Source organism: Rhineura floridana, chromosome 5, assembly GCF_030035675.1.
Source record: "Rhineura floridana isolate rRhiFlo1 chromosome 5, rRhiFlo1.hap2, whole genome shotgun sequence".
Lineage (NCBI taxonomy): Eukaryota > Metazoa > Chordata > Lepidosauria > Squamata > Rhineuridae > Rhineura > Rhineura floridana.
Window position 1 is genome coordinate 88988120 of NC_084484.1, and position 13545 is coordinate 89001664.

The 13545-nt window shown below is 39.6% G+C and overlaps 1 protein-coding gene across 1 annotated transcript in view; it reads right to left on the reverse strand.

Annotated features, from left to right (window-relative positions):
* The window catches only part of LOC133386076 (cilia- and flagella-associated protein 47-like), a 70341-nt gene that overhangs the window by 30726 nt on the left and 26070 nt on the right, over positions 1–13545 (reverse strand). Inside the window, exons 8-12 of the mRNA XM_061629700.1 lie at positions 8326–8561; positions 6255–6447; positions 3763–3973; positions 2750–2902; positions 644–827 (exon numbers count right to left, since the gene is read on the reverse strand). Coding sequence (XP_061485684.1) covers positions 644–827; positions 2750–2902; positions 3763–3973; positions 6255–6447; positions 8326–8561 — 977 coding nt within the window. The remainder of the gene's footprint in view (positions 1–643; positions 828–2749; positions 2903–3762; positions 3974–6254; positions 6448–8325; positions 8562–13545) is intronic.

A 13545-nucleotide genomic window follows, 5' to 3' on the forward strand; every position in this document is an offset into this window, starting at 1 on the left:
ACTGCTTACCGTGGACACCATCTATGTTGGCAAAAAGCTATACTGCTCCTGCTCCTTTTCCTGTCAGATGCAGTACCAGCAGGACACCTGAGTGGTATTATGTTGTGATGTCAACATATTGATGTAAGAACTAGTAGATGTCTAATTGTTAGGAATTTATTAGGAAAATGTTAGGAAAGTGTGATTTGTTGTATTTTCATTTAAAGTTGTTATTGTTGCTTTTTAATAATAATATTACCTTGTTATTTAATTTTTGTAAATTGTGCTGTTTTTATTTATATGTATTGCTATATTTGTGTTTATTTTTTGTAAGCTACCTTGAGGGCCTTTTGGCCAAAAGGCAGGATAGAAATAAACAATAATAATAATAAAATAATAATAATTGACAGGTAAACCCACTAGCCAATCAAGTGATATCATAATGACATCATTATGTTGACAGGTGGTTTTTTCCTGCCTTCCTGTCAAAGTTGGGCCAAGGAGACCCAAAACGGTCCCCCATCTCTGGATTATTGAGGAAATATGGATAGGGCTGCAGGGATATCAGTAGGGATAACACAGTAGAGAGTGGCAAGTTACACATTACATTATATTTTGAACAGCTACAAGTAAGTTAGGACATATCAAAACATATTGAACTTACCTCTCTGGCTGCAGATTTAGATTCAATTTCTGCTAACTGTCGACTAGTTAATAGGCTACTTTCTGTTACACAAGCAACCTCTTCCTCCAATTTCTCCTCCTGTAAATTTTTAATCCTTGGTGATTTCAAGCCCGATGCTGGTTTTAGCCCAATATCCACAGAATTATTAAGCATTTTAAAGATCCTATAAGGTGGGGGGGTAAAGAAACGTATGACATTCAGCTATGTAGCAAAAACACTGTAAAAAGTTTTTTAAATTTTTGAGTACACATTTTGATTAATTTAATTCACAAGAAATGGGGGGGAAGAGCCCACCCTAGACTCCTACTAGGAGGAAGGGCAGGATATAAATCTAATTTAAAAAAAAATTAAACTCCCCAAACGAGTCCTGTTTTCAGCACTGACACCCAGTTCAATTCTACTGTTAAAACCTATCATGTATATACCCAAATGCATCTTTTTCAAATTATTTGGGCCAAATATATATCCCAATGTAACTTCCTCCTGTATGTCCACTATGATGCTGAAGGTAGCATTATCTTCTTAACTGTGTCATCTATACACCATACCCTTACAATGAGAGCTCTAATTAGGATGTGGCTGCCTCACAAATGTAGAACTTGAAGACTCACCCACCACAGAACTTAAAACACTGTCAGGCTTTTCTGCTTGAAATTGTTATCTAGACTGGTGAGCAAAGGATTTCCTGCCTCCTTGATACTAGTATCAGGAAGAATGTGTGGGAGTCACCCTGGCGTCTGAAGCCTACATGATGGCGAGCTTTTCCAAACAAATGAAGTCCCTTCAGTCCACCGTGGTGAGAACAAACATACCAGAAATCTGTGAATGTATATTTGGCTGATGGAACCCTTCTCATTTGTTCAACTTTAAAATGTTAGAAATGTCAAGTCTGGTCTTCCATGCATTTTCAGCATGGAACGGTGAAGAATCCAATATGGTTAGGGGGAAAGGAAGTGGGGAAGAGGCATCGCAGATCACAAATCAGTAAGTTGACCCTGGAGGGAACCGCCAATGACTAGGGACTGAACACACACAGACTAAAATCTGTATCTCTAAATATCATCTACGTAGGTTTGATTGTTCTCAAGCCCATTCAGGTATGTAGAATTACTCTCAACCCTTATGCCACATTTTAGATACATTATTCATAATAATAATAATAAACTTTATTTCTACCCCGCCCTTTTTCCAATAGGAGAGCGGCTTACAACTAAAAACAACACCATTAAAACATACAGAGTATATTATTAAAAAAGAATTAAACTATGAGAAAAATTAAAACCATAAAATATAGGTTAAAAACAGCGGACAATTTAAAATAATAAAATCATATAATGTAATCACCAAACCTATGACACTTAATCCTGGTCATTCTCTATCCCAAATGCCCGTTGAAATAAAACAGTCTTTACTTGTCGCCAGAAAGACGGCAAGGAGGGAGCTGATCGCACCTCACTCGGAAGGGAGTTCCACAGCCTAGGGGCGGCCACCAAAAAGGCCCTATCTCGTGTCCGCGTCGTATGTGCTTGCGAAGGTGTGGGGAACACAAGAAGGGCCTCACCTGAAGATCTCAAATCCCGGACAGGTTCATGTAGGGAGATACGATCTGTCAAACAGTCTGGACCTGAGCCGTATAGGGCTTTGTAGGTCAAAACCAGCACTTTGAATTGTGACCAGAAACAAATTGGCAGCCAGTGGAGCTGTTGTAACAGGGGAGTTGTATGGTCCCTGTAACCAGCCCCGGTTAGCACTCTGGCTGCAGCTCTTTGTACCAATTTAAGTTTCCGAACAGTCTTCAAAGGCAGCCCCACGTAGAGCGCATTACAGTTGTTTAAGTGGGATGTAACCAAGGCATGCATCACCCTAGTCAGATCAGGTAGCTCCAGGAACGGGCGCAGCTGGCGCACCAGTTTTAATTGGGCAAATGCGCTCCTGGATACAGCAGCAATCTGGGCCTCCAAATTCAAAGCTGAGTACAAGGATCTGTAGCTTTAAAAAAAAGTTTAAAATGAAGAATGAAACTACAGCGCTATAAATCTTCAAAATATTTGAGCACTTTGCAGTTTATTTGAAAGCAATGTTTACCGAGCAGTTTTTTTATGCAAACGATGCTGTCTTAAACTCTGAATATAGCCTGCATAGTAATCCTTATTCACTTGCTTTTCCAGTTCTTCATATTCCGTGTAAGAAAACTCTGGATCCAAATAACTGTACCTGGCAACCTTTGTGAAAATAGTCCTAAATATGGAAAAAGAAATGCAGCCTCATTAGGGCATGGATGATTTAAATATGTGCTGGATAAAGAAGACAATTCTGCTTTTGCTATATATTTTATTCATACCTCCATTCTTCCACTGATTATTACCAGCATTTGAACTTGCAAAGACAATCCTAACACAGGATAGTTGTAATCAGATTTGAAATAAAGGTAAATTATGGGTTGGATCTAGAGTCCCACTCAGCAGAGTTCTACTTGCACTGGAGGAAGCAGACAAGAAAACTATATTTGCTGATTCCCTGCCCTCGCACTGTGCCTCCTGAAAAGCTGCTCTAGAGGACTGGGAGACATTTCAGAGGAGGCTTGAGGCAGCGCAGTGGGCTGCAGAGGGAAGACTGCCCCCTTCTCTACTGGATCTTGGTGCCTTCTCTGAACAGGAGCCCTTTCATTTGCAAAACAAACAATATAGATCGGATCCAATATTAGCAAAACATCCTTCTACACAAAAAGAAACCAATTACAACTAAGTGCAGTTTCACTACATAAACCTAATTGTCACTGGGACAAAACAATAAAGAATACCAAATAAAGTATTTACGACATCCAATGTCATGGAAGGAGACATCCACTCATGCAATGGGACTTTCCTTCTTCTCCCCCCCATATTGACTCAAAAATCTGGTCTGGAGGGCTAGGGGAACCTTTCAGAACATATTGTGAGGGCATGTGGAGAGCTACGGGGTGGGGGTGGGGAGAGGAATGGAAAGTCCTATTGCACAAGCAGAAATTTGTTGTGCAATTGGATGGCCATTATTGAATGCCACCCTTAAGGTGGTAACTTAATTATTGTTCTGGATCATTATTGCTTGTTCAATATTACCTGTAATCCTTATGCAATTCAGCAGGTCTTATGCTCGCTGGACGATCATTAGGAAGAGCTACCAATGCATTGCTCAAATTTCTATTTATCCGGTGAGCATGAATATGTGTCTGATCTGATTTAAGAAGTGCTACAGGTGCAACATCAGTGGTCTGTTCCATCTTGTTAGCTACAAATATTCCCACTGCATTGGAAATCAGTGGTGTTAAACCTTGGCCAGAATTTAAATAAAAATAAATTATATGGGTATCACAAATAGAGAGTACAAATTACTATCATATTTATTCCCTTAAATTATAAAAAACTCAATTCCTAAATCATCTTTTCTAAAAATGAAGGATCACATTCTCATATTGGTTTTATAGATGTTTATACAGTTTACTATATCGGAACAGCTCAAGACATTTTGGTGCCTGAAACAAAGAACAAGGTGACATCCCTCCCCATTCCACGGACAGAAGCCGACTGGGCTGTGGCAGCTGAATTTTACTTCAACACTGGTGTCCAGGTAATGTAATCCTCTGTACCTCAGGTAGCAAGCTAATTTAGGGGTACTATGCAGGCCATGCAGAACTCTATCCTCCAACAACTGGAAGGTTCTGAAGGACCAACCACGGAGCTGCCAACACTGCACTCCAGCATCTGCCACCTGAGGCAATTGCACAGCACAGCACAGCACCAGCACAACTAGGGAGGAGCAAAGCAGCCACCATCTCCCCTCCAAGAGTCGACACATTTATTCATTCATGCTAAGCCGCAGTTTGGTTTAGCATTACATATGAATGAGGACATTGACTGGGATCCAAAAAGTCACAGGCATTCTGTGTATACAATAGACTGTATCCTGAGTTACCTGTTTAAGAACCTGCCAGAACTCGTAAACTGCTCTTCAGACGCCTCCATTCATACTCATGAAACCGTTTTGCAATTAGGCATAAGAGTTTTGCTAAAAGAAATTAGCATGAATGCCTCAGACACTTGTCTCCTTTGAAAAGCTCTAATGCCCAGCAGCAAACTATATTTTTTAATTCAGGCATTCAAACAGCAGTTTGGGGGTTCAAGGGAGACAATGTAAAAGGATAGTTCAAAAGAAAAAATGGCTGCGCATATGGAGTATGCTCAGGCATCTCTTTGAATTTAAATTTCAGTTTTGCATTTGCAAAAAGGAATTCCAGCATGCTATACCAGAATTGGCTACTTTCAGTTCCATAAAGGATAATTCAAACAAACTATTCAAGTTAGTGAAAGTAGCACAATGATTCTGGCACAGTGCCTATTGACTTGAATGTTCTCACATTAAGTCAACAGACAGAGATCAGAAGTCACCCTTTACTGGGAAACACAAGTCACCTTAGAAAGATTACCACAGGAAATTGGCTATGGGTGCTCACATAAGTGAACTCTGCTCTCAATTTCTGCAAGCATAAGCAAGGTGGGCAGCACAGCCCACCTCAACTGGTCTGCCAACACTGATTGTGCTCACACATACCCCACCTGCCAGCTTATCCTGATTCCGAAGAAAGAAAGGCTTACCTTAGGAGCCAAGATAGGGTAGCAAATGCCTTCTTGAAAGACAAAAGAGGCTCATTGGGCCTTTCCCCTGTGCTTTTTCTAAACAGCAAGGAATGCTAACAACACCATTACGATACTGCTAGTATCTGTATCCACCTAACATCATGATGGCTGAACTACAATTGTCATAATCTCCAGCAGAAAACGACAGTGGCTGGAGATCACGGAGACAGCAATTCAGCCCCCATGATAGTGGATGGAAAAAGACACTAACGTATTTTATTGCATTACAATTTGAATTCTATAGAATTCAAATCATAATACAATAATATACAGTAAGAAATAAAAGAAGCAATAAAAATACAATTAAATCCTTATATTTAATGCAATGGATGTACCGTCTCCCACATTCAATCACAAATCCACAGACACACCGCGGACCACCTGAATTTGCAGGCCAGTTTGGGAACCTGTTCTATAGTTCAGAAAAAATCTGGAGAGAGGCCCGATGAGCCTGTTCCAGTTCCCAAGAATCCAACTACCAATTATGGCCCAGTCCTGGCCTTCAAGGTAAGCTTTTCCACTGAGGTGGGGTAGGGAATGGGCTGGTTGGCAGGCAGATGGGTGGAGAGTTGGATCCAGAGGTGGAGAGGCACAAATCCGTGCCCTTTAAGTGGCCCAATCAAGCATTACAAAATCCTCTCAATAAACTTTGAGTTTTAATTGGATGCTCAAGGGCCCCCAAATTCATGTTTAGGGCAAGTGGAAGGCTTCCCTCGCATCCCTAGCCACAAGATGACATGAAACTATCTTGTTACTTCGCCAATGAATTGTCAATGCATTTGATTACCATACAAAAAAAAAATCACCAAGTGCTAGCTGTAATACATCAGTCTCTGTTTGTCTGAATTCTCCATCAGAAAAACTGACTGAAATATAATTTCAAACACATTAAAATCTAAGTCACTTTTTCCACATACCAGGGTTTGTTTTCAGCACAACTTTATTGGTTACAGACTTGCACAGACCAGAAAAAGTTAAGTGTATCTGATGAAAAGGTTTCATCTTCAGAGCTGGTAAGTCATCTTTCTTTGCCACTGGACCAATGATATCTACCACCTGCTTCACTATGAAGGTTCCCATGTGACGTGGAATAAATGAAAATATCACATCCTAAAGACAAAAAATACACACAATAAGGTATTTTAAAATGTTACATTATGCTTGATCTTGGTTTGTTTTAATGTCAACATATTAAATCCCCATCTTTCAAATAAACAGCTTTTATCTCTTGCATTTTAAGTAGTGAAAATCTCTTCTAATTGAGTGATACAGCAAAATGAAGTTAAAACATCCTCATCCAACTACTCATTTTCACAATCTGCTGACTGCTTCATACAATATAGAACAAACAAGGTCCCTTACAATGTACATTAAGGCTGCAATCCTGCACATACTTACCCAGGAGTTACTTCTAAGTAGATGTTATAGGCCTGCACTGTGAATGTATAAACAGGAGATGGTATGGAAAGGTTGATGAAACAGAGCTCAATGATTATTAATGAGGTAAAGGAATGGGACAAGGGAGATTCAGAAGGCAATAAGAAAGTATGTGTTGCTAAGATGGCTCGATAAAAGTGTTCTGCAAAGGTGGGCCCTGACAAACGACTCAAAATAGAAAAGGCTATTTTGAAGATAAGGAACTGCAAGAAAGTAGGCATTAAGACCGAAGTGGAGTCTGGAAGAAGACTGGGTAGACAAAATAGAGGGGGAAGAGGAAATAAGGGTAGATACATCCAGAAGTACATGGCTTTAGAAGTAAGGAATAGAAGCTTGAAGCCTGTGGAGCCTGACAAGAATCAATGTGAGGAGAGGAGTAATGGCCAATAATAGATCAGAACAATAATAGGACATATATATAATATAATTAGGGTTGCCAGGTTCCTGGCCTGAGACTGATCCTATATCTTTGGGAGAAGAGAAAGTCAGCCAAGTGCAGGTGTTCTTACAACCCTGTAATGGGAAAAACCACAAGGTGGAATCCTCCCTTCCCCCCTTGCCAGGCCCGGCCTCCAAGAGGTCTTCTGTATCTTTAAAAGTTGGGCAGGGGGAAGGGAGAATTCCACCTTGTGGTTTTTCCCATTACAGGGTTGCAAGAACACCTGCACTTGGCTGACTTTCTCTTTTCCTAAAGATACAGGATCAGTCTCAGGCCAGGAGTTATAATAGGTGTATTCTGGATATATGCTACTAAGGGGATATGGCAGAATAGATGGGTAGCAAGGAGATAGTCATAATAATTTTTGTCACAGAGGGAAGAACAGAAAACATTTTAGTACTACCGAGAAAAGGGTGCATCTTGGAGGTGAGAAAAGAATGAAGTAACAATGTTGTAATTGCTTTGATGTGGGAAGAGAAATTAAAGGAAGAAGCAAAGATGACTATAATGTCATGCATGTGAGAAATAATATCTCAATGACAAGTTGGTAGAGGGGGGAAAGGGAAGGCCACTTTAAGAGTGTGCCTTCACCATATTCATCAATGACACACAAAATGTTTGCACAATGACGTATATTGCATATACCAAACTATACAAGCCTGTCTTGTTTTAAAAGCAAGTTCTGGTGTTTTTGTTTTAAGTGACCATCATTAATTTATGCCATTATTATGATAACACTGCTTTAGTGACAAATTAAATTTATGTTATTGTACTATACAACACTTCATAATATAAAGCACTTTGAACATTTATTTATTTATTATTTTATTTATATCCTGCCCTTCCTCCCAGCAGGAGCCCAGGACAGGGGGAAAAACCACTAAAAACACTTTAAAACATCACAAAAACAGACTTTAAAATATATTAAAACACAACATCTCTAAAAACATTTTTTTAAATGTTTTAAAAACATCTTTAAACAAAGGTTTAAAAACATCCATTTTTAAAAAAATAAGGTTTAAAAACATAAAAAGCAATTCCAACACAGATGCAGACTGGGAAAGTTAATTACATATATGGTATATAGGATGAAAGAAAAATTGAGAGAGTACCTGTGTAGAGTTTGCTTTTACTTTTCCCTTTTCAGGACAAATGTTATAATGTGCAATCTTACGAAAAACAAATGTTACTGGAAGAATATCACATTCATTACTGAGTGTGCAAAGAACATCTGTATGTTCACCCATGAAACACTCCATAAAATTAACAACTGGTCCTGGGATGAATGTCAACATGACCGGAAGTCCTGAGCCTGTCAAACCCAACTCAACCTGATGAGGATTATTCTCTGTAAAAAGCATTGGGAAAAAAGAATATGCTATCATTTGGTGTGAAAAGACTGACAATATAGTAACCAGTATAAGCTATACATAATAAAAGGTTGTCTTCATATAATTTGCCCCCTTTTATATAAATGATTACTCATACATAATAGCATGTTAGTATATCAATGTACATCCTGCTACCTCTTGAATATTTGAGGCAGGTAACAATGTATTATAAATGCACATAAAATACCCAAATGTAATAACAGTTTTTTAAACAAAGGCAACAAAACTATCATAAAACCCCAGCCACAAACAGCCCATTATAGTAATAAGCAACATTAGCATAGTCATCCTAACAGCTAAATCTGGTAAGAATGTCCAGACTGTTAAAGGGTGCACCTACCCAGCACCACCCACAACTTGGGCTTCCAAGTTGAACAATGAGTACAGGGCCGGCCCATTAAATCTGAATGGTAAGATAAAGTCATATTGACACTAATTAAAGTATATTTGCTGTATATTTTCCTCCTTCCTATCAGTATCAATGCCTGAACACCTCTTGACACTTATATATTCATGCCATTTATAATTGATACTGCTATTGGAATATTTCTATATGCTTCTGCACTGCTATGCATTTATTGTAATTATTCTATCATTGTATAAACATAAGAAAAGCTCTGAATATTGAAAATGTCAGAAATACAATGTTTGAGATAAAGCCAGGAATGTTTATAACTTTCCATCTTGTTTGCAAAACAAAGTACAGTGTCTGTTACATTGCTTGTATGTACTAAGGAACCAGCTAGTTACCAAGGCCACAGATAACAGAGTGGTCTATGTTATGATAACATGCAGAGGATGTGTGGGTGTGAATGAATTTCTCTTTCTAGGGCTTATGGCTGAAACTGGAGCCTTGGAGGCACTGAAAGTTATGAACAACTGCTGGGTGTCTGGAACACATTAAACATAAACAAAGGTTATGATTCTAATGCAAGTTTGAGTACCCTAAAAGAGATCCCATGACCAGCGCCCTTGATAGGCACCAGGCTGGCATGAGAAAGAGGTAATGCAGTCTTGAGAACATGGATGTGCCAAGAGGCTGACATTGCTACAAGTGCCAGCTGACCAACTGATGGATGTGATACCAGGGCTCAGTGAAGATATCAAAAGAACATCAAAACATTATCTAACTATAAAGAAACCCCAGCTTCACCAGAAGATTTGAGTAGTTTTTCTATCACAACCTACTATCCAAGGCTCCATGAGCGCACCTCCTCTCCCTCTCCAAGTCTCTTCTTCCTCGCTATAGTACTGGTTGGCCACCAGCTACTTGTGTGAGTATGAAAGAGCAGGACTATTGGGCATATCTGATTTTGCATTTTACAATTCTTGCAATAGATGACTCACAAGAGCACCTCTAGCTGTATTAATTGGGCATTAAATCTTTTAAAACCTTTTATCTTGGTGTGGTCCCAACACTCCTATTTGTTCCAGCTATCTCCAGGCCTGATCACCCAGGAGTGGCTTTGGGTTCATTGGTAAGACCTAATTCCCCAACACTGTGTGTCAATATACCATCAAGAGCAGGCACAAACACAGCCAACACAGACACACACCCTCTCCCTAAGATCATAAAGCCTGGAATGGCAAAGACTCCCTTCCCTAGCTCCTAGCAAGTTGCAGCGGCTATTTTATAGGGCCAAAGATTTCACCAGCCAGATGTGAACATCTATTCTGCACTAATACAGAGTATTTTACTTCACAGTAGAGAAAGAGAATACCTCAATCACACAAACATTGGTTCCATAATAAAGCATACTAGTATACTAACAGAGGCTAATACTGGTTAACATTCTCAAGCCTTTTAAAGATCTCCATTACAACTTTGGATTTTCATCACAATCACAGTTGATCAAATAGTAGGTGCTAGTGGGTGGTTCTTCTGACTGGATGGTGGATGTCCAACCTTTCCTTGATGGGGTTACACTCCCCCTGAAGGAGCAGGTTCATAGCTTGGGGGTTCTCCTAGAACCATTTCTGTCACTTGAGGCTCAGGTAGTCTCGCTGGTACGGAGTACCTTCTACCAACTTCGGTTGTTGGCCCAGCTGCGCCCCTATCTGGACAGGGATAACCTGGCTTCAGTGTTCCATGCTCTGGTAACCTCCAAGTTAGATTACTGCAATGCACTCTGCATGGGGCTGCTTTTGAAGACGGTTTGGAAGCTGCAGCTTGTGCAAAATGCAGCAGCCAGATTGGTAACAGGGACCAGATGGTTTGAACATATAAAACCAATTCTGGCCCGCTTGCATTGGCTGCCTGTATGTTTCCATGAACTATTACAAGAGAACTATTACAATAGTTACTGTATAGAAATAGAAGAGGACAACAAAAAAGGTAGAACAAGAGCCCTATTCCAAAAGATTAGAGAAATGAAAGGGAAATTTAAACGAAGAGTAGGGATGTTGAATAATCAACAGGGGAACACACTAACTGACCGAGACGAAATAAAAGGAAGATGGAAGCAATACACTGAAGAACTCTATAAAAGAGATGCCAGGATGACAGATTCATTCACGGAGGAACTGTATGATGAAGAACCAGAAATTTTAGAATACGAGGTGAAAGCTGCTCTTAAGATATTTGGAAGAAACAAATCACCAGGAATGGATAGCATACCAATAGAGTTGCTACAAGCTACTGAGACTGAATCTGTCCAAATTTTGACAAAAATCTGTCAAGAAATATGGAAAACTAAACAATGGCCCACAGGCTGGAAGCGTTCCATACACATCCCAATTCCAAAGAAAGGGGATCCCAGGGAATGCAGTAATTATCGCACTATTGCCTTAATATCCCATACAAGTAAAGTAATGCTCCAGATTCTACAACAAAGGCTCTTACCATATATGGAGCGAGAAATGCCAGAAGTCCAAGCTGGATTTAGAAAGGAAAGAGGCACCAGATATCATATCACCAGCATACGTTGGATAATGGAACAGACCAAGGAATTTCAGCAGAAAATCACCCTGTGCTTTATAGATTACAGAAAAGCCTTTGACTGTGCAGATCATGAAAAATGATAGAATGCTTTAAAATAAATGGGGGTGCCACAGCATCTGATTGTCCTGATACGCAACCTATACTCTGCACAAGAGGCTACTGTAAGGACAGAATATGGAGAAACCGATTGGTTCTCCATCGGAAAGGATGTGAGACAGGGGTGTATTTTATCACCCTATTTGTTTAATCTATATGCAGAACATATCATACGGAAAGCAGGATTGGACCAAGATGAAGGAGGTGTGAGAACTGGAGGGAGAAATATCAATAATTTAAGATATGCAGACGATACCATATTACTACCAGAAACCAGTAATGATTTGAAACGAATGCTGATGAAAGTTAAAGAGGAAACCACAAAAGCAGGGCTACAGCTGAACGTCAAAAAAACAAAAGTAATCACAACAGAAGATTTATGTAACATTACTGTTTACAATGAAGACATTGAACTTGTCAAGGATTATCAATACCTTGGCACATTCATTAACCAAAATGGAGGCAATAGTCAAGAAATCAGAAGAAGGCTAGGACTGGGGAGGGCAGCTATGAGAGAACAAGAAAAGGTCCTCAAATGTAAAGATGTATCACTGAACACTAAAGTCAAGATCATTCAGACCATGGTATTCCCAATCTCTATGTATGGATGTGAAAGTTGGACAGTCAAAAAAGCGGATAAGAGAAAAATCCACTCATTTAAAATGTGGTGTTGGAGGAGAGCTTTGCGGATACCATGGACTGCAAAAAAGACCAATATTTGGGTGTTAGAACTAATTAAACCAGAACTATCACTAGAAGCTAAAATGATGAAACTGAGTATCATACTTTGGGCACATAATGAGAAGACATGATTCATTAGAAAAGATCATAATGCTCAGAAAAACAGAAGGGAGTAGAAAAAGAGGAAGGCCAAACAAGAGATGGATTGATTCCATCAAGGAAGCGACAGACCTGAACTTACAAGATCTGAACAGGGTGCTTCATGACAGATGCTCTTGGAGGTCGCTGATTCATAGGGTCACCATAAGTTGTAGGTGACTTGGAGGCACATAACAACAACAACGTTTCTGAGCTCAATTCAAGGTGCTGGTTTTTACCTATAAAGCGTTACACAGCTTGGGACCACAATATCTGATGGAACGCCTCTTCCGACACGAACTCACCTGTACACTACGCTCAACATCCAAGGCCCTCCTCCGGGTGCCTACTTGGAGGGAAGCTGGGAGTCTGGCAACAAGGAAGAGGACCTTCTCAGTGGTGGCCCCCAAATTATGGAATGATCTGTGCGACGAGGTGCGCCTGGCGCCAACACTATTATCTTTTCGGCACCAGGTCAAGACTTTCCTCTTCTCCCAGGCATTTTAGCATGTGTTTTTATATTGTTTTTTGTTTTAAAATTTGTTTTTAAAGTTTTTAATTGCTGTAAACCGCCCAGAGAGCTTCAGCTATGAGGCAGTATATAAATGTAATAAATAAATAAATACGGACAGACAGACTCAAAGCACAGGGGCACAAGATAGGAATGGACAAATCTGTCAGTTTCAACTTCTCTCCATTTCTCCTTTTTCCAACCTTAACATCACTTCATCCCATTTCTGCATATGTGTCCATATAAAGACCCATACCCATTTTTGTGTGCATTTCTCCCAATATACATTTTTGTATGTGATTTTGACTTGTATATGCCTCTTGCAAGCCATTTTTCCAAAACAGAATGTGTTTTTATACATTATGCTCACTAATACATACATTTTTGTATATATTATTTGGGTGGAGAACTGCACTACAAAATGTAGAGTGCTATGAATTTCAAAGTAGAGCTGTATTTCCTTTCACATATAAGTTCAGGAAGTACAAATTATTTTCTCTCCCATCCCTAACCAAAAAGGTCTCTTCCAGCAGTAGTTTTAGAGATTTTGTATCTCCTACAAGCAGTGTTTAAG